Consider the following 24,358-nt stretch of genomic DNA (forward strand, 5'->3'; position numbering starts at 1 on the left):
TGTTGCCGGTGGGTGGGCCACAATTTCACATTCCAGTGCAGTGTACTTAAAAACTGCAACGATCTCTGCATGATCTACATTAAATACTATATGTATGTGTGCATACACATACTAACATATATGATACATACATTGTTTGTCCTCTAAATTGACATTTGAAATGGGCAATTTTTCACATTAAGCTTTCAGTAGTGCTTCCTTCCGCTGACATTCGAATTTTGGGTAATTCCGTAAATTATATTGCAAGTACAATTTGATTTTGAAAACGTATCAATAATCGGATTTATCTCAGCCACATTGTAAATGTAATAAAAGCAAACTGTTCTTAGAATTTTGTCAAATGCATCATTTTCTTTTTCGTAAAAATTATTTTCTTGTGAAACAAAGTTGTTATGGCTACAATTTCTATCAATTCACATATACACAATAGTTTTATAACATATCACTCTCTACTCTGCGATTCTCCAATTGTTCATTTGACGAATTCAATTGAAATTTACTTCTTCTTTTTTTTTGCTCGTTATGAGCTTTTCCTAGATAAGATATAAGACAAGCTATATAGTATTCATCACTATCAATCGTAAAATATCTGTATTCGAACAAGAAATATAAAACTTTAACTTCAACTTCAACTTTATCTTTAAATTTAACTTTAACTGAAATATTTAAATTAACTAGTGCATATGCAACTCCTTCTCAGAGATTCTCAAATTGTAAAAGTAATAAATGACAGATAATTATGGCTGCTGCATTTCATAGTAACAAATGCACATGATATAAGATTTTAATCCAATGCCGCCAGTGCTTTAGTAATAGTGTTAGTGTTAATTTTAGGAATAGTTAATCTTTGTAAATAAATATGATTTTTATTGAAAATATAACTTAAAAATATAAATAAATTGCGACCGTGAATCAAATTAAATTTTGATTTGAATTAAAGTTTCAACGAAAAACAATGTAAATTTAACAGTCTGGTCACACTACTTTTGCAATTAAGCGTTAAGCGCTACCGGACCAGCAGAAAATTTCTTCGTTGAATAGAAAAAACTTGACGAATCTTTTCAAAATGATCTCTACGCTATTTGAACGAAAGATTGGCGCGCATTGCAAGCTTAAGCAAATGCATAGCAAAAGCTTTGAAGCATTGCAAAGCTTTGCAGCATTATCGATATTGCGATCATTTACGATCACAAATACAAATACAAATACTAAGACCAGAGCAAATATTTTGCTCCATATTTGTTTGTCTAGGGCTGTATGTGTATCTAATGTATGTGTGTGTGTGCGTAGATAACCGTATATTGAATGCCGACGTCGACGTTGACGTCGACGTTGACGGCGACGCCCAATCAACATCAACGTTTCCATAGTTTTCAACAAAGCGTTTCTAACGCAAAAATCATTTGGAATTGTGCGTTTCCAGTGTGAAGACCGATTTCTGTTTTCCGTTTGAATTCGTGCAAAATAATCGTAATCAAAACAACGACACAAAACTAGTTTTTTTCTGTTACAACTACTTTGGACTTTTTTTTTTTTTGATTTTCCGAGTGCACAAGTGCAAAGAATCGCTAAAAAGAAAAAATCGAATCTAGCATAAAGGTTTGTTCTTTCAACTAATCAATTAAAATTGACCGCAACCCAGAAAAATTAAACGAAATTGTTCAATCAATTAACATGAATCTATTTTATGTTCGTTAAGTGTTAGACCAGAATTGTTGAACATTTTTCAACCGGTGGCCGCAAAACATAAAAATAAAATGAATATGAATATGAATTTTGAATTCATAATCGTATTATTATCATATTAGCATACTAGTTCTGTGATACTTTGTGTGAGGTACGAGAGACTCTCGATGTCGCAACACAACAATCGCATCGCATCGCAATCGAGAACTAGCAACGAAATCGAAAATGAAACTTGAAATTCGAATATTGATAGAGCTGATGCTGATAATGGGCGTCTTTGCTAAAAGTTTAAATGTTCAGCTGATGTTGATAATGATGCTGCTGCTGCTGGCTGTTGTTTTCAAATACAGTGAAGCATCGCAAAAGAGTACACGAAGCTTAAAGCTTTCATAATTTAGTGTCAAAAGCTTTATTCTAAATTAATCCTATCGAAGCTTTCGCGATGTTGCCAATCTTCATTGTGTATCAGTTATCTATTTATTATATTAAATCTAGTATTGAATACTAAATTTAATAGAAAAGAGAGTACTGGCTGCTGGGGCCTTCGACTCAATTATGTATCAGTTGCTGTTAATAGCTCTTCCAAATTAATCCTATTGAAACTTTCGCAATGTTGCCACTCTTCACTGTAGTTAGTGATGTGAAATGACGTCGCACTATAGCGCACCTCCTCAATCCCCTTTAATCTATCTATCTAGTCGTAACAAACAATAATATGTTTTGATTCATGAGCTGCTAAGTCTCTTAATTTATTTATTTTTTTTTTATTTATGGGGGCTGCACGTGGAGCATTACGATTACAAAATCAACAATGAAAGCAAGCAAGTGTCTGTTAACATTCTGATGTGATAATATTCCTGGTACTTGCATTATACACTTCAAATTGCATTCTACTTAAATGGAAAGGTATTGCACACAAGTCGTCTATCCATACACTTAGTGTGTCTTATCAATTGAGGAAGTTTTGCTTTTCATGACCTATCCAAAAAAAGAGCACCCATCATATAAAGAAAACAAAGAAAATTCTAAAAAAAAAAATAATAAATGATTCATGCAAACATAAGCAACATTTAGGGGTAAACATCATTAATTGATCTTTATAGAAAGCGAGTTATCTATATTCGACACTAGATTAAAAAGAGTTTGCAAAACAGTTCTCAGAATAAGAAAGTAATTAAAGATAAGCGCAAATATTTAAATTTTGATAAAGTGTATCACAATAGCATATAAATTGCTAATGCAATTTAGTCCAATGAAATGCTACACACAAATTGAACAATCTTAAATAAAGATCAAGATAAGATATTTAGTTTGGAATAGAGAAAACCAATAACAAGTTAAGAGATGCATATTTGAAGATGTTTGATTGAAAATAAAAAAGGAAAAAACTGAGTTAGAAATAAATTAAATTAGCAAAACAATAGGATTAAAAGAAATGAAGTAAAGTAGAACAAATAATAAGAATAAAAGCAATAAAGTAAAGTAGTAAAATAATAAGAATAGAATAAATTAAGTAAACTAATAAAGCAATAAGAATTAAAGAACTAAAGTAAAGCAGCAAAACAATAAGAATAAAAGAAAGTAAATAAGCAAAACAATAGGAATACAAAAAATACTATAAATTAACAATGAAAGTATTCGCGATAAGAGAAGAGTATTCGCAGTTCGTTGCGAAGGCAATTGCAGGTGGCGCTATTATTTATGGGGGGTTTGGTGGACACACACACACAGTAGAAGGAGGCATAAAAAGTTTATTAAAAGACGTGGCACACACACACACACACACACACACACACAGACAGAAAACACACAATCTTTATTAACCTTGACAGTTAAATGATAAGACGACGCTTCAAAAACATATGGGCACAGCTAACATATGCGTATGCCTTACCCTCAACCCAAAAAAATGAGAAAAAAAAACAAACTATATACGCAATAAATACATACACACATATTTAGTCTCGTAAACTTATATGTATTAAGTATTTGTGGTGTCTATATATGCACATAGATACAACAAATAATTGGTTGGCAAGCGCCGCCACAGGGCGAACTCTAGAAACGCGTTAATCTTTCAAGTGTTCCGAGCATCGGACCACGCCAGTTCGATGATAACACAACTGAATACATACTGTACTATAAGACCCCTGGCCGCGATTAGATCTGCTCCATATACACATTATATACTACATCGCACATCAGCAACTGTGAAACTGTGACGACCAACCAACTATCAGTCGCATTTAATAATCGAAATCTCTTAATACTCGTACTCGTCAACAGATCGCATTCAAGAAAATAAAATAAGGAAGCCAAGTCCAGTCAATCACCCCAAACATCCCAAAACAGCCTGAAGATGAGTCCACCGGCCTTGCTGAGCAAAGACACGCCCGACATTGAGGTAGGTCCAATTGCCATTAACTACACTGCGCAAAATGAATGCTCTACAAGTACAGACAACATTTTCAAATAAATATAAGAACCGAACTAAACTGACAGAAGAGAATGAAAGCTTATTGAATGTTGTAAATAACTTTAAAGTGGAAACTTTGCTATAGTAGCTGATAATACTATTTGATTATTATCCAAATACCAAATACCAATTGCCATTAACTACACTGTGCAAAATTATTGTCATTTTAACATAAATAAAAGAAGTGAACTAAACTGACAAAAGAGAAAGAAAGATTATTGAAAGTGGCAAACAACATACAATAAATGAAAGTGAAAAAAAAGTAAAGAAAAGTGCTATGATAATACTCTTTGATTACTATGAAAACCCAAACTATATCTAAATATTTACACAGATGTTTAGATATTAATACCTCTATAATTATGAAATACAAGTAATTAGCAGCTGTTTAAACGATCAACTTTTCATGTAATGAATTCTATAAACATGGAAAGAGTTTCTTACAAACTTAATTTCCGATTTGCGAATTTCTATGGAATATAGTAAACCGATCTTACTAGAATTCACATATATATTAGCTGTAGTAAAATGCAACATCGGCTTAAAGTTTTGTAAATTTAGCTTTAATATTGAGGAAATAATTACAAACGCAATAAGCGGACAGACGGAACGACGGAATTAATTGAATGCAAATTTACCTTTTCGTCTTTCCTTGTGCAGGATCTGTTGGCACTGAATCCTCGCGTGAAGACGCATTGCAGTGTGGTGCCCACGAAGCAGACGAAGGAGAACAAGAAGCACTGGAAGCGCAATGCGGATCATATGGCTGCGCCCTGCACCACGTTGGCCAACAACTTTGAGGACATTAAGCACACAACGTTGTCGGAACGCGGCGCTCTCGAGGAGGCGTCCCGTTGCCTCAAGTGCGCGGACGCACCGTGCCAGAAATCGTGTCCCACTCAGCTGGACATTAAGCACTTCATTTCGTGCATTGCCAACAAGAATTTCTATGGCGCCGCCAAGGCCATCTTCTCGGACAATCCGCTCGGTTTGACCTGCGGTATGGTTTGTCCCACCTCCGATCTGTGCGTGGGCGGCTGCAATTTGCAGGCATCCGAGGCGGGACCGATTAATATCGGAGGACTGCAGCAATTTGCCACCGATGTGTTCAAGCAGATGGGCGTCCATCAACGGCGGTCGCCTCATCAGCCAAAGCTCGCGCAGCCCAACAAGAAGATCGCCCTGCTGGGCGGCGGACCGGCATCGTTGTCCTGCGCCACATTCCTGGCGCGTTTGGGCTACGAGGACATCACGATCTATGAGCGACGCAGCTATTTGGGTGGCCTCAGCGCCGCTGAGATTCCGCAGTATCGTCTGCCCATCGATGTGGTCAACTTTGAGATTGATCTCGTCAAGGATTTGGGTGTGAAGTTCGAACTGAATCGTGCACTCAGCACCAAGGATTTGACCATCAATGTGAGTGATAATATTGCGAATCCTTCTCTTGCAATCAATCATATTCCATTCTTTTGTTTAGGGTTTGCTGTCGTCGGGACATGATGCTGTCTATGTGGGCATTGGTCTGCCCGAACCCAAGCTGGAACCGATGTTCAATGGTCTGGACATTGCCGCGGGCTTCTACAGCTCCAAGAACTTTTTGCCGCTGGTCTCCGATGGCTCAAAGCCTGGACTTTGCGCCTGCAAATCCGGCCAGGCTCTGCCCAAGTTCTATGGCAATGTGATTGTCCTCGGCGCCGGTGACACCGCCTTCGATTGCGCCACCTCGGCGCTGCGTTGCGGCGCTCGACGTGTCTTTGTCGTCTTCCGCAAGGGCACAACGGGTGTGCGTGCCGTGCCCGAGGAGGTGGATTTGGCACGCGAAGAACGCTGCGAATTGATGCCTTACTTGAGTCCGCGCAAGGTGATTGTCAAGGATGGACAGATAACGGCCATGGAGTTCTGTCGCACCGAGCAGAACGATCAGGACGAATGGGTGGAGGATGAGGAGCAAACGGTGCGTTTGAAGGCTAACTTTGTCATCTCTGCCTTCGGTTCGGGACTGCAGGATGTCGAGGTGCGTGATGCCTTGGCTCCTTTGCAATTCCGTTCCGGTTTGCCGGTGGTCGATCGCCAGACCATGCAGAGCAGTGTGCCACAAGTGTTCCTGGGCGGCGATTTGGCTGGCGTGGCCAACACGACCGTCGAGTCGGTCAACGATGGCAAGGTGGCTGCCTGGAGCATTCACTGTCAGCTGCAGGGTTTGCCCCTCGATACGCCAGCGGCTTTGCCCCTGTTCTACACCGACATTGATGCCGTCGATATATCTGTGGAGATGTGCGGCCTGAAATTCGAGAATCCCTTCGGCTTGGCCTCTGCACCGCCCACCACAAGTGCGGCTATGATTAGACGCGCCTTCGAGCAGGGCTGGGGATTTGTGGTCACCAAGACATTTGGTCTCGACAAGGATCTGGTGACGAATGTCTCGCCGCGTATTGTGCGCGGCACCACGTCCGGTTATCGTTATGGGCCACAGCAGGGCTGCTTCCTCAACATTGAGCTGATTTCGGAGAAACGTGCTGAGTACTGGTTGCGCTCCATTGGCGAGCTGAAGCGCGACTTTCCCGAGAAGATCATCATTGCCAGCATCATGTGCAGCTACAACGAGGCTGACTGGACGGAGCTGGCCACCGCAGCGGAGAAATCCGGTGCCGATGCGCTCGAGCTGAATTTATCGTGTCCCCATGGCATGGGTGAGAGTGGCATGGGATTGGCTTGCGGCCAGGAGCCGAAGCTTGTCGAGGACATTTCGCGCTGGGTGCGCCGTGCCGTCAAGGTGCCGTTCTTCATCAAACTAACGCCCAACATCACAGACATCACCTCGATTGCGGCGGCCGCTCAGCGCGGTGGTGCCGATGGCGGTTCCGCCATCAATACGGTGCAGGGTCTGATGAGTCTGAAGGCGGATGCCACCGCTTGGCCAGCCATCGGCAAGGAGCAACGTACCACATATGGCGGCGTCTCGGGCAATGCCACGCGTCCCATTGGTTTGCGTGCCGTCTCCGAGATCGCGCGCAAGTTGCCAGGATTCGCTATTCTGGGCATTGGCGGCATCGATTCCGGTGAGGTGGCATTGCAATTTTTGCAGGCGGGCGCCACAGTGTTGCAGATCTGTTCGTCGGTGCAGAATCAAGATTTCACCGTCATCGATGACTATTGCAGCAGCCTGCGGGCGCTGCTCTACCTTAAGGCGAATCCGGCACCAGTGAATGGCGCCTTCTGGGATGGCCAATCGCCGCCAACGCCAGTGCATCAGAAGGGCAAGCCGGTGGTGCATTTGACGGGCGAGGGCAGCAACAAAACATTGGGCTTCTTTGGTCCATATCAAAAGCAGCGCGACATCAAATTGTCGGACTTGCGCAAAAAGCAGGGCGCCTTCTGGGATGCCGAGCAGGCAGCTCAAACAAATGGCGACATCGCTGACAAGCCCAGCAAGGCGGCGCCCAAGGTGGCGGACGTTGTGGGCGCTGCACTGCCACGCATTGGCGCCTATAAGAGTTTGGACAATAAGCAACAGAAGGTGGCGCTCATTAATGACGTGAGTAGTTGTTGTCTCTTTCTTGTACTTACTCTTTTAATTCGTGCAACTGTTGTTGTTCTCTTCTTCGTTCATATGCAGGACATGTGCATCAACTGCGGCAAGTGCTATATGACGTGCGCTGATTCCGGCTATCAAGCCATTGAGTTCGACAAGGACACACACTTGCCACACGTCAACGACGACTGCACCGGCTGCACACTGTGCGTCTCTGTCTGTCCCATCATCGATTGCATACGGTAAAGCAACTTGAAATTGTACCGTTACGATTTGTTAATGAAAAAAAAAAAACTTTTTTTCTTGTAGTATGGAGCCCAAGCAAATTCCTCATGTCATCAAGCGCGGATTGGAGCAGAAGACAACATACTACACACATGCCCTTAGCCCAAGTCAATAGATATTGTTGTTTGTACACGTAAAAGCACTCCGAGGTTAATAACTAATAAACAATTTTAGAAGCATTACAAAATACATATGTATATGCCGTTCTTTCTTTCTTCCGTTGTTGTTTTTTAAATCACTTCAAATGTCCTCGATTTGTTATACGAGGAAAATCAATATTTTTGCAGGCAAGTAATGAATTTATGCAATTTAAACTACAAATTAATGAATCACTTTTTTCTTTAACGCGTTTTTTTTCCGAAAGAACTTTTTCGAACTAACTGTTTTTTCTAGCCGGGTGTGACCAAAAACGCTTTATCGCCGATAATATATACTAGCCCTATTGTATGCTGAAATCTAGATCTCATTTAAAACATTTTTTTGCCATATTCAACTATTATGCTCCCATTGATTAAACTTCCATGAAAAACTAAAAAATTGCGATATTTTACCCCATAACTATGTTGAGCTGATTATGATTTTCAAACTATATTTGCCGATAACTTATCGAATCGCACTACTCTGTTGATGTGCTAGCGTGCAGTGCGAATGACAAATAATCAGCTGTTTGTTATTATTATTTGGAATATTTTCATTTACCGCGGCTGCAAAATTTTGTAATTTGTTCATATGGCCACCGCAACGCAGTCTTCCACATCTAACGCAAACTCAGAAGATGCCAACAACAGTGGCCTGCTCTCCGCCACAGTTGTGGCCGGTCTACAGAATCTGGGCACCACACTAAACGCAGCCATCAGCAAAACACTTATTGCCAATTCAATGAAATTGACGCTCCATCCAGATGCAAGTAAGCAACATACACACCCACTCTGAAACAATGATTGTAATATCTGCTGCTCGTAGTTATTGCACCAGTGCCAGAAATATACGCAACGAATGCTGCCAGCGCCAAACAGAGTGAATATGCTGTAGTCACGCTCTATGCGGTAGCCACCAAACATGGATGGGACAGTGGAACGCTGCGCCAGCAGCTTGAAGCTCATGGGCTACATGCCAGCGCACTGGATGAGCTGACACGCGTCTATGAGGACAATCGCAAGGAGCTGGTGCTGCGTCAACTGCAGTTGGGTCACAATTTTCCACACATCACCGATGTGCAGTGGCGCATCGTTTGCGATGTGAAATCCTCGACTTCCGGCAGTAGCAGTGGTGCCCCGCATTTCCACATCAATCTGGGGCAGTATCGCCAGAGTAGCGGCGAGCGTGTCACCATTGTGGAGTTCATGTGCAATGCCGAGGAGCTACATTCGCTGATTAATCGGCTAAAGGACATTGAAAGACACTGCAATCAGGTGGCCATCACTTAAATCTCAAATTGACTTGAATAGATCACAAAATTGCATGTTTATATATACAATATTATACATACATACATATATATAGTACTACTGTTTACTAGATTAGATCATGTATTATGCGTACGCAAAATGTCTCAATTTTAATGTTGTGTGTACACAGTCCAAAAGAAAACAAATAACTTGACAATTAACACAGTTGTCAATCACTAAACGGCTACGGCTACGTCAACGTCTTCGTCTTTCAATTAGTTTATCGTCTCTTGCTGCTCATGCTGCTGTTGATTGATGATAATTCTCACTAGGTGTGTTGAATTTGAAATTATACTACTAAAAACTATGTAGTCGCCTTGCTTGTTGCAGTGTTGTGTCATTCGGGATCGGGTGCCACGCGCATTTGAAACTCTGTGGGCGCTAGCAGCTCCACCAGCATGGGATAATTGTTGGGCGCTGTGCAAAAGATGGTGCCCGAGAAACATGTCTTGTCATTCTCCTCGGGCGCAATAAGGACGCAGTCATTATAATTAGATAATCGCATATTGACGCCACGAAAGCGTGAGTCTTGTTTGTACAATATGGAGGCATCTCGTGGCAGAAAATATGGTCGTCCGCTGAACGGATTCAAAAAGTCCGACCAGTAGCCCAATGACATTAAGCGATCACTTATTTCTCTAGCGGCCAGCACAAACTGTTAAAACATTAAGAAAGAGGCGTTAATGAGCGTGATAAATAAGTGGGTAAAGATAGTTTGAAATTTGCCTTGGCTGCGCCTTGTTCAATGTCGCCCTCGTAGCTGAGTGTGAGCAGTGTGATGGCATAATCGCGCTGTCCAATTGCACGCACTGGAAACAGCTCAAAGATTGAGTCGCGTATCAATGTTGGACACTGACAGCACGAAAACTCTAGGCGTGATCGATCCACATTGTCGTCCTTGAAAAAATTGACTAGTTGGGCTAGTGGCTCCATCAAACCGACGGTCGATGTGTCGCCCTGCCAGGCGGGTCCAATGGCATTTGGTAAATAAAAGCGATTGTGACGCTTCGATGTCAGCTCCCAATTAGGTTCGCCCTCCAAGATGTTCGTGTCATCTGCATGCCAAATTTGTCAGTATATTACGTCTAACATATATGTAGATACTTGATTGCCTACCATTATCGACTCTGCGCGACTTGGTCACAGTTTTAAATGACTCGCCCGCGTCGGACGGCGGACCGTTGCGCTTTGAGTAGAAGACGATGGAGGAGCAGGCGATTTGTATTGGCTTAACGCTGAGCACGGTGCGCATCGTGTTATCCTGCAGGGGCTTCGCATGTGCATTGCTTATTAAACAGCGTCCAAATAAACGACTCAGTGTACGCGACATTATATCACACAAGGCTTCTCTTCTGTTGGGTAAACGCGCAATAATTTGCATTAGATTGACCTCGGCGCTCTCTGGTCACACTTCGTACGTCGTATGTTATCAATACTTACTGTTATTGTTATTGTTGGTTGTTTGTTTTTGGTGCTGGCATCCAAATCAGTCGAATTGTGAGCAGAAGAAGAGAAGAGCGAAAATCTGTATATTACTATAATTTTACGTTCAATTTTGTTTGCTTGATTTGAAATTCCTTTTGGTTAAGTGTCGAAAATTAAATAATTTGTTTTTGTTTTTGCTCTCGCTCTAGCCTTCAGTCTTTATTGTCGTGTATTTGTTGTTGTTCTGTTAATTGCCAGCGTGACCACAGGTGCGAGTTTTAAATATGTCGAAAAATGTGACAAATATACTACTTTCAAATTAATTGCCTGATAATATATTTATTTAGCAATTTTTATGTTTTTTTTTTTAACGAATTCTACAATTAAATTTTCATCTAAAAATGAGAATTTGTTTTTAAAATAAATTTGCTATTAAGAAGAAAAAGCACTTCTTATCATCATTCCCAGTATTAATATACCAATAAGCTTATTTTCGATTTTAAGTTAGTTAACGTTGCCAGATATCTCAATCACTATTTAAAGCCAAAATAGAAATGAATGAGATATTTTTAACTTAATTTTATTGGTCATCATTTACAAAAAAAACCTACACTACTACCTTACAATTATTAAGTTAAGGCATTACACACGATAAAAACATTCGTCAGCACTTGGATCACAGTTGTCGTACGATTTGAACATGGGGTCATCTAACTCCGCTTCGGGGACGCAAGCGCAGTGGAAATTCTTATTGTCGCGGTTATATAGTTTCCTTGGGAATCCGCTCCACTCCCTTGGCTTGCCATCGCCACTCGTTGGTGTGCACCAGACGCGGGTGCCCTTCGCTTCCGACCATTCGATATTACAGCCAGGATATTTGTTGCGCAGCTCATCGATTTCGGCCTTTGCCCGTTCAGCTTGATCCAAGAGTGCCAGATACTTTTGATGATATGTTGTTTCCTTGCCATTCTTGTCATAGAAACGTCCAATCAGCTTGCCCTTGTACTCATAGTCCTTTTCATAGAACTGCTGCCATTTTGCCAGCTCAAGAAGACTGCTTCCCTTCAAGCTGAGCACATCATCCGCCGTTTCGGGATCATAATTCTCGAATTCGCCAGTTACAAACGATACGGATGCATCGCGACCTACGAAGAAATTATAGCTACAGCCGGGTCCATAGTGCTTAATGCCGCGTGACACATCAAATACGGCGCCGAGCAGTGCCAAATAGATGGGACGACCTTGCTCCCCGTTATACGTGGCCAACTCTTCGGGTGTTAGGAGGAGAACGGAGCCGCGTGTTTCTGTAAACTCAACTGCGACACTTTCGCCATCCTTTGTGGTGGCGTAGTCTAAATACCGCGCAGCTGCAATTTCAAATATCTCGACAATTTGTCGCTGGTAAACTTTCGCCAGCACAGCCACAATTATTAATATTAAAGCTAATCGATAACTTAAACCAAACATTTTACTGCAAAATGCTATTTACTAATGTATACGTCTCTAATACATACTTTACGAACATTAACTGTGCCAAGGCTAGTACGCTGTTCATTTAATGAGCAAGCACACACACATTTTTTTGTGTTAAGCAATTTAAGTTAAATATTGTAAATATATATTTGGTCATTTATTGTGGTTAACTTTTTAAGTTTGTAATTAGATTTAAATAAACCTATTTGCTGACTTAATATATGAACAGCATACCAAAATAAAACTATTTTATGGGGTTTTAGGTTGCCACACCGCGTAAAATCGGAAATTTGTTTGTTGTGACAGACAAACCAGCTGTTGTGCAGCAATCGCGGTTACCTTATATCAAAATTGTGAATGACACTTACGAACCGTTATGAAGATGGCGGATCTTGGAAAAAGATGTTTGTAAACTGATGAAATTGGAAAGCATAAATGTTAATATGGAAAAGGATAAGGAAAATAAACCGGTTGATATGGATAGGGCAATGCGCATGTGGATACACTGCAATTGTTGTTTTGTGCACTTCGTGGATCGCGAGAATACATTATTGTTATTGGCTTGCAATCATTTCATCTGTAATAAATGTGTAACCGCGAAATTGGGACGCACTCCCGCAGATGCTGCTACATACACTTGCCCCATCTGCAAAAGATTGGTGCGAGCACGCGTGGTGAACAATGCGTTGCCTAGAAATATCAAGGACTTATTGCATCCTTCACCATGGAACGATGGTTTGCAGCATGAACAAATTGATAATTTTCAGAAAGCACATCAAAAAAGTCTCGAACAGCAAATAGTGAGAAAGGTAAAGAAAATATGTGGATCTGTATCGTTATTACAACAACCTTTTTGCAGGAAAGGGAAGTTATTAAATTGGATAAGGATTTGGAGTTGGCGCAGAAAATCATTCGTAAGCATTACTTTGATCACCAGCAGCTGCGTATGGAACGCAAGCAGCTCGAGTTCCAGGTACAAAAAGTGCAACGTCAGGCTCAACTTCGCAAAGAGGAGGCAAAGCAGCGGTTAGTTTATTGCCCACATTAATCGATATTTATATATGTACATACATATATGATGAAAATAAATGCTCTTTCTTTTTTAGCATAATACGTCAAAGAACGACTTCGCCAAATGATAGGTTGGCGGCATCCAGAAGAACAACAACAAGAACAAACAACAGTATGCAGCAAATAAAGAGAAAACGATCAGAATCCGTTGAGCCGGAAAAGCATCAAGAATCAAACGGCATTACCAGTTTTGTACATTATAATGATCATTCATTTGAATTGTAATTCTTAATAATACCAATACATTGTAATTGAGTGTTTGTTAATTTATGTGGCTTACATTCGAAAATGTTTCTGTTTTGCAGCACTGTTATTTGGTGCTGCTGTTTCTGTTTCTTGGACTCCGCCAAGCGAATCTAAAAAGTTTACTGCTCCCATAATTATTTTTAATTACTTTCAATTTTTATTTACAATACTCCAATTGTAAATACAGTATAATTTGGAAAGTATTATTTTTGCGTGGGTCACATTTAAAAATATTGCGGTTATGCAGCACTGTTTGTCATGTGCTGTTGCGGCTGCTGCTTCTTCTTCGTTTGGTCACTTGCCACGCCATTTTGAAGCGAACGCTAGCGACGAGTGTGTGTGACTGACTGTTTTAATACTGCAATACAATTTTGGTGTGTGTGTTTTCAATTTACTCACACAGCACACGTGAATGGCAAATAGCAAAGAAGTTGCGCATTAAAATCGGCGCTTTGGCACAAATTGCACTAGTTATTGTTTGTAAACAAACTTCAAAACCCAAACGTCATTTCGCAATAAGTACGCAACATATACAACATATGCAATCAAGATGAGCGGCAACAAAGCGGGCGTGGTGTTAAATTGCCGCACATGCACCCGGGCATGTAAACAATTCAAATCGCTGCAGGATGAATTCGAGATTGGGCCCGAGGGCAGCACAACGCTGGCGAATATGCTCAACTATTGCTCCAGCTTATCGTTTGAGCCGGAAGATGGCGCCGCAATGCCACAGCACATTTGCATGCATTGTTTGCAATTGTTGGAGCAAGCTTTCAATTTCAAGCGCATGGTCATCGATTCTGACGAACTTTTGCGTTTGGGCCTCGAAGAGATGGACAACAACAATGCCAATAGCAGCCACAACAACAATAACAGCAACAGTGCTGCCGCTGCCGCCGCCAATCAGGAATATGTTGTGATCGAGCTGCTGGGCGGCAACGGCGCCAATGAGGCTGAAGCAGTGGCCTCAGCGAAAGGCAGCAACTCGGGCCCACATCATGTGACCGCTCTTGTGGAGGCATACAACCAACAGCCGGAGCCGGGACAGAAATACTTGGTCGAGGAGGTCACCGAGACGGAGGTGGATGAGTTGGACACAGAAACTGATGATGCCATCGAATCATTGGGAGACTTTCAACCTGCTGACATTGAGTATGTGACCATTAAAAGTGAATACGATTCCCAGGTGGAGGAGGAGGAGATTGAGGCCGAGGCCGAACCCGAGGAAGAGGAGCTACTGGAGGCCGAGGAGGACATTGAGGATGACATTGAGGTAATGGATGAGACGCCACAACTAGAAATGGTCAGCGAGCAAATGCAGCTGCAGATGCTCGACGATCAGATGGTCATCATATCGGGCGAAGAGCAAATCGATGAGGTAATTGGAGAAGTTGATGCCGATGACATCCTGGACATTGAGCGCGAGGAGCACTTGGTAAGTAAGAACTACAGCCCGCCAATTGAAATTGCTAATAGGTTGCGCTTTTTAGTTGACTGGCGATAGCGAGGAGGGTGAAGATTACCTTGACGATTCGATGGATGAAACGTCCGGCAATATCGTTGTCTCCGCCTCCCAGCAGCAGCAGCAGGCAACCACTGGCAATGCTGGCGGTGAAGTACTGCCCCATGTGTGTCATGTGTGCAACAAAGCGTTCCGCCAACAGTGTCGCCTCAATCAGCATCTGCGCTCCCACGTCGACGAGAAGCTCTACACGTGCGAAGTGTGCGGCAAGAAGCTGAAGCATCTGCGCAACTATAAGGAGCACATGATGACGCATACGAATGTGAAGCCCCATCAGTGCAACATCTGTGAACGCTTCTATAGGACCACCTCTAGCCTGGCGGCACACATGCGCACCCATGCCGAGGACAAGCCGTATAAATGCGATCAATGCGGACGCAGCTATGCGGCCTTCGATCATCTGCGTCGCCACAAACTGACGCACACCGGGGAGCGGCCGTATGCGTGTGATTTGTGCGACAAGGCGTACTATGATTCATCCTCGTTGCGGCAACATAAGATCAGTCATACGGGCGAGAAGGCGTTCACCTGTGAGATTTGCGGCGTTGGCCTATCCCAGAAGTCTGGCTACAAGAAGCACATGCTTGTGCATTCCGGCGAAAAGCCGCACAAATGTCCGATCTGTGGACGCGCCTTTACCTTCACCAGCAATCTGAATGCCCATGTGCGATTGCATTCGGGCGAAAAGCCCTTCAAGTGCGACAAATGCATGAAGGCATTCCCAACGAAGAAGCGCCTCAATAGCCACATGCGTGTCCACAATAAGGAGGCGCCCGTCACTGCCACCATCAGCAGCAGCGTCGGAGGCGGCGGCTGCGGCACAACCACCAGCTCAGCACAGTCCCAAGCGCAATTGTCGCCGTCGCAGCAACAGCAGTCGGAACGTTTAACAACGGTCGCTGGACGTCGCACCGTGATGAGCGCAAGTGCAATGCCCGATGTAAGCGATCAGCAGGTGTCCACATCCAAGGTTGTTGTAGTGCTCTAAACACACTCACACACACACACACAACACACTCTCCTAGTCACTAAGCTTAGTTTTAGAATAAAAAAAAACAGACAACAGAAGCGCACACATAACAACATTCAAGGTTTTAATTAAATTTGAAATCATACAAATTACTGCTGACCAATTTCATTTTTTTTTAATTTTCACTTGTAATATTGATATTAAAACGGCAATATGCAAGTAAATAGTTTTTTGCTTTTGTTTTTTGTGTGTTTCACATTTTAGTATGTATAATTAAACAAAATCAAAGGGCTGTAATTAGTTGTACAATGTAAAAACGCAATAAAAACAACATGTGAAATTCAATGGGAATATTTCAATTAAATGTTAAAGTATTTGGGGTAAAAGTAGAAATAAATTTCAATAGCTTACATAAACATTTGAATTTAAATGTAGCGGAAATATGTAAAATTCTAAAGAGACTTCAATCAAAAAAGTATAAATTGAAATATTCATAGAATAATTAACAAGATTTATATTAGTAGCAAATGTCAATTAAAGTACAACTCTTTCAAAATTAAAAGATAAAATAATTTCAACAATAATAAGTGAAATTACAAGGAAAACTTTCGCTGTCAAATCTTTCGAATTTCTACATTTAAAAAATATTAAAATGTACCTTACTTATTCTATGTTAATATTAAATTTGCCGCAGGGCATGAATATCCAAAATGGAAAATGCGGTGCCAGCCGAATTCTAATCTTAATCACTTGTACATAAGGTTTTCATAAGGTGGAAGAGTTTTGGCTTCGTGGTGGCTTCTTCTACTATATATATATATATATATATATATATATATATATATATATATAGTCGTATATATAGCATTATTCGAGCTGCTCCTTTTGTTGATCGACGGCACCAACTTTGCGGGAATGCGAACGTTTGTGGGCAATCAAATTGCTGGAGTAGCGGAAGCTGCGTCCACAGCTGTCGCAGGTGTGCGGCTTTTCGCCCGTGTGCGTCAGCATGTGCTTCTTGTAGCCGGACTTCTGTGTTAAACCCTTTCCGCATATGTCGCAGGTGAAGGGCTTGACACCGGTGTGGCTCAACAGATGGGAGCGCAGCGAAGAGGCCTGACGATACGTTTTGCCGCATGTGCGACATTTGTTGGGATTGTTGGGATTGTGGAGCGTTGCATGGCCATCGTATGCGTTGCGTGTCTTGAATGAATCGCCGCAAATGTTGCACACATAGGGACGATCCTCGCCATGCAATTGCATGTGATATTTAAAGGAGTTACTCGTGCTCAGCTGCTTGCTGCACATCTACAAATAAAACAAAATTTGAGTTAGATATACATACATATAAAAGTTGAGCTTAAAGTCTAACCGGGCATTGTAGAGCGGGATTATAGGATTTGCGTCGATGCTGGGAGCGTTGTTTGATATTGCTTTCCTCTGTCTTCACTGTTGCTATTGAAGTTTCTTCCTCCTCTTGTTCGTGCTGTTCCTCTACATACTTCTCTTCGGGCTCAAAGTCAACCTCAAACAGTTCCACTTTGGGCGACGAGCTATCGAGACGCTGCTCGGACACTATGCTGTCGACGGTCTCCTCCAGCACATACACATATTCATCCGCAGTAGCAGCCACATCCTCCTCTATTTGCTGCTCTGTCAAACCCTTGGACAACTGCGGCGCATTCACTTTTCTCTGGGTATGCGCATGACGTTTGCGTAGCTTGAAATCTGTGCGCAATACCATGCGTTGGAAGTCGCAGAACTGCAGTAGCAGCTCCACACATTGCTCGCACATGTGCCTGGGCAGAAAGCGCTCCGATTGTAAAATCTCCAAGTTGGCGCAGTTGCTCAGCAGCGCTGCCAGCGTTGTCAGTTCGCCGGCATGGGTGTAGGGCTCGTATAGCGATAAGTAGCGGGTGGTTAATACATTGCAGGTTCGACAATTGCGTGGATCCGGTTCGTCGTCATTCATAATGTCCTGATGTGACAAAGTTGTTGTTGTTGACATTGTTTGCAGCAAACCAAATTTTGTCTTGTGTTTACAGACACAGCTCTAAGTGGCAGCGTTGCCATCAGTGCTGCCAGATTCTCCGGAGTAAAAGTTGCTAGATTTAAGAAAAAAATGCTAAAAATTGCTAAAAATTATAAAAAAAATTGTCAAAAAAATTGCTAAATCTTTTAAATGTTCTTTTTCAAATAGTATGTACATTTTTAAATAATTTGACAATAAAAAATTGAAATTAAAAATAAAAAAATTTAAATAAACAGGATTTAATATCTTCTTTTGTTAACATTACAAAATACTTAGAATTTCGTCCAATTCTTCTGCTTCCTTACAATCCGTGTACTTTACGTTTCGTGAAATTTTAACTAAGTACTCGTAGGGAAGTACATAATTATGGCAATATTTGTCATGCCTATGTAGTCCAATACACATATAAATTTTTTTTTTTAATTATTTTTTTTTTTTTCATATAACTAGCTTCTTTATTAAGTATCGAACCAGTACAGCAGGAAGAAAATAGTACTATAACAACACAGGTAAAAAATGTATTTTTTTGAACCAAACCTCATATTAGTTTAAGGAGATTATGTGAAGTTTACGATTGGGTTAACGTTTTGGCGAAACCTTGACGCTTCAATCGCCTCAACGGTCTAGCTGTTAGGAGTCTCCTAGCGAGACTAGCAACCTGCCGCTATATCGGCTCGTATTTTCAATTGTTTAAACTCAAAACTAACCTTATAAGCAATATCGCATTAAATGTTATAAGGCTCATACAGTTACGTAATTTATGTTTTGCTATATTCATTTGTGAGAATATACGCTCAACTTCAGTTGCTAGATTTGTAGCTAATAGCATTTTCAAAAAAAAAATTGCAAACTTTTTGAAAAGTTGCTAGATCTAGCAACTAAATTGCTAAGCTGGCAGCACTGGTTGCCATACGATGGCTTTGTTAGCGTTGGTCAGCTGACAGCTGATTTGCGATAGCGTTGCCTGACCGCTACACTTGACAGTTGAGATTGTTATTGGCAATGTAGACAGCCATAAAGCATTTATTTATTTATTTATTAAAGGCATAGACTATAAATGAATTTATAAGCTAGCGTAAATTTACTAGCGCTGGCTGCTTTGGCCTTTGGCTAGGACATAAAGCATTTAGCGTTTATAAAAACATCAATTGCACAAGTTTACTAGCTTTGGTCAGCTGCTATGTGATAGTGCTGCCAGACCTCTCAATAAAAGCTTGGGTCAGCTGATGATAATTGCAGGGCAGACAGTGTGACCATATTGTCCCGTAGGCATATTCACAGAATTTTCGCTGCCATGCCGGTTGGATGTTCTTCGAACTGGCAAAGAAAATAGGACGTTTTTTTTTGTTGGAGATTGTTGTGTTTTTTTTCAGTGAAAAAGCAAAGGAATTTGTGCAACGGCCGCAAAGATGAGCATGGCACCAGCAAAGCCAGTGATACAGCTAATGCGTTTAAATGCTCCACGTGCTTCCCTTCACACATTCGCCAACCGCTTTCGGCGCACATTCGCATTGAATAATCAGTCGTCGTCGTCGCCGTTGCCTTCGCCGTTGTTGTTGTCGCAGTCAACGTCTGGCGCAACACACACATACAAGGCGAAGCAGTCCAACAGCTGGTTGAACAGCAGCCGTGCCTACAGCAAGGCAAGTAAGTATAAACACCTCACTCAACTCCTCACTTAACCCCAATTCGATTACTCAACACACTTTTCGCTTACGCAGAGGATCAAGCTGCAACACCAGAGACTGCAGCAGCGGCACCATTGCTCTCGAAGCTTTTCCCACAAACGGCACCCGATGCAGACGGGGGTGCAGAGCAGGAGCGCAAGAAGCGCGAGGAGGATGAGGCTAAGGAAAATGAACGTGCCTGGAAGCGCATGAAATTGGGGTAAAATTGTGAAACTTCAACAACTCCCGTTATTATTATTATCAGTCTCTCGCTTTTATTTGTAGTTTTGCCATTTTTGGTGGCGGCGGCTTTGCGGCCGCCCTGTGGGGCATCTATGAGTTTGGCAAGCCGGAGGTGGATGCCGAGGGCCAGACAATTGAGGATGAGTTCACAAATAAGCCGCTGGTGCAGCAATATTTGCAGCGTATGTGGAAATCATTGCATTACTATCAGAAGATGATACAGGAGCCGTCGCGTGAAAAGCTCTTGCCCGATCCCCTCAAGCATCCGTATGTGCAGCCACGCTACACATTGGTGCTGGAGATGAAGGATGTGCTGGTGCATCCGGATTGGACATATCAGACTGGCTGGCGTTTCAAGAAGCGTCCGGGCGTTGATCACTTTTTGCAGGAGTGTGCCAAAGATTTTGAAATTGTTGTCTTTACCGCCGAGCAGGGCATGACCGTGTTTCCCATATTGGATGCCCTCGATCCCAATGGTTTCATCATGTATCGTCTGGTGCGAGATGCTACGCATTTCGTTGATGGACATCACGTCAAGAATTTGGACAATTTGAATCGTGATTTGCGTCGTGTAAGTGCAAAATTTCGATTTTATTTTCTGCTACAAATTTAATCATTTCTTTTTCGAAAAGGTTATTGTTGTGGATTGGGATAACAATGCCACCAAGATGCATCCGGATAACACATTCGGCATTGCACGCTGGCATGGCAATGACGACGATGCCCAGCTGCTCGACTTGATTGCCTTCTTAAAGAGTGAGTTTGCATTTTGATGAATGAATTTGTGCGACATACTTGAATAATTGCTGACTTAATGTGTTGCAGTCATTGCCCAAAACGATGTGGATGATGTGCGTGAGGTGTTGCACTATTATCGCCAGTTTGAGGATCCCATCAGTCAGTTCCGGGAGAATCAACGCAAGCTCGCCGAGCAAATGCAGGAGGCTGAGCGCATCGAGCAGACGAAAACCAAGCCGATGGTTAAACAATGGTCACGCAACATCATGGGACGCTAACCCCACACACACACACACACACACACACAAAAGCCATAGTCTTATAATTATATTATATATACACACACACACATGCATATATCGACAGTAGTCGTCGTAGCCAGTTGTAAACTGCAAAATGCGAAAACTGTCACCTCGTTCCCTCCTCCGATAAGCATTTCATTTAGGAGGACAAAATGCGTTACGCATCAAAAGGAAAATCAAATACAAAATTCATTCAACTCCGCCACGTACAAAAAATGATATAACTGATGATAAAAATGATGTAATGAGAATGATTATGATAATGAAATGTTGTTGTGCAAGTACTTGGAAGCAAAGCACGCTTTTCTTTTCTTTTCCTCCTGTTTCTTTTTTTTTTTTTTAAATAGAAGACAATAGACTACGCTTTTCGCAAGCACTTTTCTTTTTGTTTTTCTACACTTTTCTCAAAAGCCAGTTTTGCTTGTTTGTTTCTATCTTCTTTTTTCTTGTATCTTGGAAATGTAATTATTCTAACGCTTATTGATTAAATAAAAACAAATCAAAACCAAAACAATATTTGCTGTCTGCATATTTATTTATTTTTGAAGAAAAATACAAAATGTTATAAAAAATGTTTCTTTTTTAGTTTTTCATATTTTTGGAAAAAAAAAATACAAAATGTTATCAAAAATGTTTTTTCTTCTATCAATAAGAGATGCTTCTTTTTTTTAGTTTCTCAGTTTATGTTTTTTTTTTCTTTGTATTTGGTTTCTCATTTTATCAAAAACTTTTGTATACAAGTTAATCACACATTGTCTTTCAACAATGTTTAATTGTATACAACATGTATAACGATTTTCAGGAGAGGATTATATTGAAGTATAGTATTGTTTGGCCTTTTTTTATGTTTGATTTTCGTGTTTTGGGTTTCTGCCTTTCTGATCTTGGTTTGGGTTTTCTCTCTTTTTGAAGCTGTATAGTTTTATATAGAAGCTTTAGTTTAAGTTGACTTCATATTCCCTTCTGAACGATTCGGGATGAAGAGCAGCGGCCACTCGCCTTGCTTCTCCTCCGGCAGTCCATTGTTCGGATTGACCTCAGCAGCAGCAGCTGGCAGCATCTTCTCGTCGACTGGCTTGGCATCGAACAAGGACATCACATCGTTGACAGCCTGCATGTTGTTGTTGTTGCTGCGATTGCCCGAGATGTCGGGTAAGACGGGCGCCACAATGCCAAAGGATTGGGTTAGGCCACGGCAGCGATTGCGTCTTTGGCGACGTGAACGTGCCGCAGCAGCATTGTTGCCTCCTGGAAACTGCATTGCTTCGAATGCGGCTGTTGTCGCATCCAGCTCCAGTTGATCCAGTTGTTGACGCTTCGCCTCTTCCTGCTGCATGCGCTCTCCATCGATCTCCAATAGATTGGTGTGCCATTGCTCTCCCTCTGACCCGGTCCGGTCCCGGGGAGTCATCGAGGGACCATGACCATTGACATCGTTGGCATTGGTCAAGCGATGCAGCGATGCCAGCTGCGAGTGCGAGTGCGAGTGAGATGGCGATGGCGAAGGGAAGTGCGGCAATCCTTTGGCCAGTGCTGCCGGTGGCTTGGTGTACGGCACCGGGTTCGGACGATGTTGGCGATGGTGTCTCGGTTTCTCCGGTGCCTTGGGTTGAGTGCTATAGAACGGATTGAGGAAACACACTCCCTCGATTGGTGGAGTCGTCTGTTATTGGCGGGATTCGAGCAAAGAAATTGATTTCAATTCAGAAATTAGAAATTTGATTATCCAACAGCATTTTTAGCATTTCAAATATTTATACATATTTAAGAAAAATCAATTCTATATACAAAATAATAATAAACATGTCTAAAAGTTTCTACATTTTTCAGTTTTAAAATATGTATACTTAATGAAAATGTTTACATACATAAAAAAAATATTCATATTAATTTTTTTATAAAATATATAAAATTTTAATTTCGAAAAAAAAACTCTAAGCATAAGTTAAGGTTTCTAAAGAGTTTTTTACTTTTAAGAAAAATGAATAAAAAATAAAATAAAATAAATATATCTAAAAGTTTCTGAAGCTTTTTTTTATAGTTTTAAATTACTTATATTAATGAAAAATAATAACAAAAAAAATAAAATATCAAAATTTACATAAAAAAAAAAATTGTTTAACACAAAATAATGAATTAAAACTTTACATTACTACTTTGTATACTTTTTATATATGTATATTTACTATATCAACTACTATATAATAATAATAAATTTTGAATTATTTTAGTATCAAGATTTGAAATATGTATTTCGCAATTTTTTAAGTAGAAAGAAAACTTATTGAATAGTAAAAATATTAACCGATTTGAAATTTACGTAATAAATTGCAGTAAGAAGTTTAAAATATTTCGATATCAATCTTAAAAAAAAGTTCAGCGATTATTTGACGTAATTTGAAATAAAACTAAGATTGCTTTATAAGTTTGCTTTGCTGTCAATTTACTTACGTCTCGCATATGATCATAATCATCATACCAGATGCCTGCCATCAGGTAATTGTTGGCCTCCAATTGTGCAGCGTCCAGGAAATCGGGATCATAAAGCAAACCCTCGACGGGCTTATTTTTCGGTACCACACAATTCGCAGTTAGCTCCAAGAGCAACTTTCGCTTTGCCTTTGGCGTCGGCATCGGCATCGGCTCTGGCTTTTTCGGTTCCGGCTTCATCTTTGGCATTGACTGCTCTGGAGGCGACGTGATTGTCTCGTTCTGAAGTTGGAAGTTCATCTGAGCAGCGCTTGTGGCATGAACATGATTGCCGTTGTTGTTGTTGTATGGCAACGGATAGTGGGGCATGTTTTGCATTGCTGCTGGTGGCAGTGGCACCATCACATGTGGCACCGGTACAGGTTGTGGGGCCATGAGAACGGGCATATTGGCTGGGAACGGCATGGCCAGCGGTTGGATGTATTGTGGATACGGTTGTGGATGCATATTTGCCGGTTGCATCGGTTGATACATATTATACCCGGGATTGAATCCCATTTGCTGTTGCCCATGCGGTGGCATTGGTTGCTGTTCATAACTCATCTTTTTTTTTTAGACTGGCCTAGATTGTGCAAACTTATTAAGAATAGTGTGTGATATTTGCCTAAACTTTACCACTTTACCTTTCTTTTCAATATGCAATAAGTATGTTTTTACATGAAAGAAAATGTTCAACTGCGTTTTGACACAAGCAACGTGCAAGACTTAAAAGAATAAAAGAAAACAATATGTCTGTAATGTAACGATTCTTA

At 41.3% G+C, this 24,358-nt stretch overlaps 9 protein-coding genes across 9 annotated transcripts; 5 read left to right on the forward strand and 4 right to left on the reverse strand.

The window, feature by feature from the left end:
* Positions 1–1,409: 1,409 nt before the first annotated feature.
* Positions 1,410–8,170, forward strand: LOC117578219 (dihydropyrimidine dehydrogenase [NADP(+)]). The gene is made up of 6 exons (XM_034263593.2): positions 1,410–1,599; positions 3,973–4,090; positions 4,823–5,578; positions 5,640–7,697; positions 7,779–7,936; positions 8,004–8,170. The coding sequence occupies exons 2-6, from the start codon at positions 4,046–4,048 to the stop codon at positions 8,092–8,094; spliced, it is 3,108 nt and encodes a 1,035-aa protein (XP_034119484.1). The 5' UTR covers positions 1,410–1,599; positions 3,973–4,045; the 3' UTR covers positions 8,095–8,170.
* Positions 8,171–8,604: 434 nt separating this feature from the next.
* LOC117578223 (COMM domain-containing protein 3) lies at positions 8,605–9,626 on the forward strand. Its single transcript, XM_034263596.2, has 2 exons — positions 8,605–8,886; positions 8,943–9,626. The coding sequence occupies exons 1-2, from the start codon at positions 8,709–8,711 to the stop codon at positions 9,404–9,406; spliced, it is 642 nt and encodes a 213-aa protein (XP_034119487.1). The 5' UTR covers positions 8,605–8,708; the 3' UTR covers positions 9,407–9,626.
* LOC117578221 (cobalamin trafficking protein CblD) lies at positions 9,510–11,095 on the reverse strand. The gene is made up of 4 exons (XM_034263595.2): positions 10,868–11,095; positions 10,544–10,779; positions 10,154–10,482; positions 9,510–10,082 (listed from the first exon to the last, which is right to left on the reverse strand). Exons 2-4 carry the CDS (start codon positions 10,755–10,757, stop codon positions 9,765–9,767), a joined length of 861 nt encoding a protein of 286 aa, XP_034119486.1. The 5' UTR covers positions 10,758–10,779; positions 10,868–11,095; the 3' UTR covers positions 9,510–9,764.
* A 312-nt stretch (positions 11,096–11,407) lies between these two features.
* LOC117566850 (neuferricin homolog) lies at positions 11,408–12,374 on the reverse strand. Its single transcript, XM_034246445.2, has one exon. It carries the CDS (start codon positions 12,317–12,319, stop codon positions 11,495–11,497), a length of 825 nt encoding a protein of 274 aa, XP_034102336.1. The 5' UTR covers positions 12,320–12,374; the 3' UTR covers positions 11,408–11,494.
* A 258-nt stretch (positions 12,375–12,632) lies between these two features.
* Positions 12,633–13,640, forward strand: LOC117576602 (RING finger protein vilya). Its single transcript, XM_034261502.2, has 3 exons — positions 12,633–13,134; positions 13,185–13,351; positions 13,432–13,640. Exons 1-3 carry the CDS (start codon positions 12,742–12,744, stop codon positions 13,619–13,621), a joined length of 750 nt encoding a protein of 249 aa, XP_034117393.1. The 5' UTR covers positions 12,633–12,741; the 3' UTR covers positions 13,622–13,640.
* A 295-nt stretch (positions 13,641–13,935) lies between these two features.
* On the forward strand, positions 13,936–16,308 carry LOC117576590 (zinc finger protein 436). Its single transcript, XM_034261480.2, has 2 exons — positions 13,936–15,077; positions 15,133–16,308. The coding sequence occupies exons 1-2, from the start codon at positions 14,193–14,195 to the stop codon at positions 16,150–16,152; spliced, it is 1,905 nt and encodes a 634-aa protein (XP_034117371.1). The 5' UTR covers positions 13,936–14,192; the 3' UTR covers positions 16,153–16,308.
* A 240-nt stretch (positions 16,309–16,548) lies between these two features.
* Positions 16,549–18,200, reverse strand: LOC117570309 (histone-lysine N-methyltransferase PRDM9). Its single transcript, XM_052003964.1, has 2 exons — positions 17,507–18,200; positions 16,549–17,442 (listed from the first exon to the last, which is right to left on the reverse strand). Exons 1-2 carry the CDS (start codon positions 18,140–18,142, stop codon positions 17,002–17,004), a joined length of 1,077 nt encoding a protein of 358 aa, XP_051859924.1. The 5' UTR covers positions 18,143–18,200; the 3' UTR covers positions 16,549–17,001.
* A 1,238-nt stretch (positions 18,201–19,438) lies between these two features.
* Positions 19,439–21,632, forward strand: LOC117577590 (mitochondrial import inner membrane translocase subunit TIM50-C). Its single transcript, XM_034262436.2, has 5 exons — positions 19,439–19,813; positions 19,888–20,053; positions 20,119–20,647; positions 20,709–20,832; positions 20,902–21,632. The coding sequence occupies exons 1-5, from the start codon at positions 19,576–19,578 to the stop codon at positions 21,090–21,092; spliced, it is 1,248 nt and encodes a 415-aa protein (XP_034118327.1). The 5' UTR covers positions 19,439–19,575; the 3' UTR covers positions 21,093–21,632.
* Positions 21,633–21,815: 183 nt separating this feature from the next.
* Positions 21,816–24,347, reverse strand: LOC117570124 (uncharacterized). The gene is made up of 3 exons (XM_034251592.2): positions 24,230–24,347; positions 23,568–24,168; positions 21,816–22,779 (listed from the first exon to the last, which is right to left on the reverse strand). Exons 2-3 carry the CDS (start codon positions 24,147–24,149, stop codon positions 22,057–22,059), a joined length of 1,305 nt encoding a protein of 434 aa, XP_034107483.1. The 5' UTR covers positions 24,150–24,168; positions 24,230–24,347; the 3' UTR covers positions 21,816–22,056.
* Positions 24,348–24,358: the final 11 nt, after the last annotated feature.

This window comes from Drosophila albomicans, chromosome X (assembly GCF_009650485.2).
Source record: "Drosophila albomicans strain 15112-1751.03 chromosome X, ASM965048v2, whole genome shotgun sequence".
NCBI classification, from domain to species: Eukaryota; Metazoa; Arthropoda; class Insecta; order Diptera; family Drosophilidae; genus Drosophila; species Drosophila albomicans.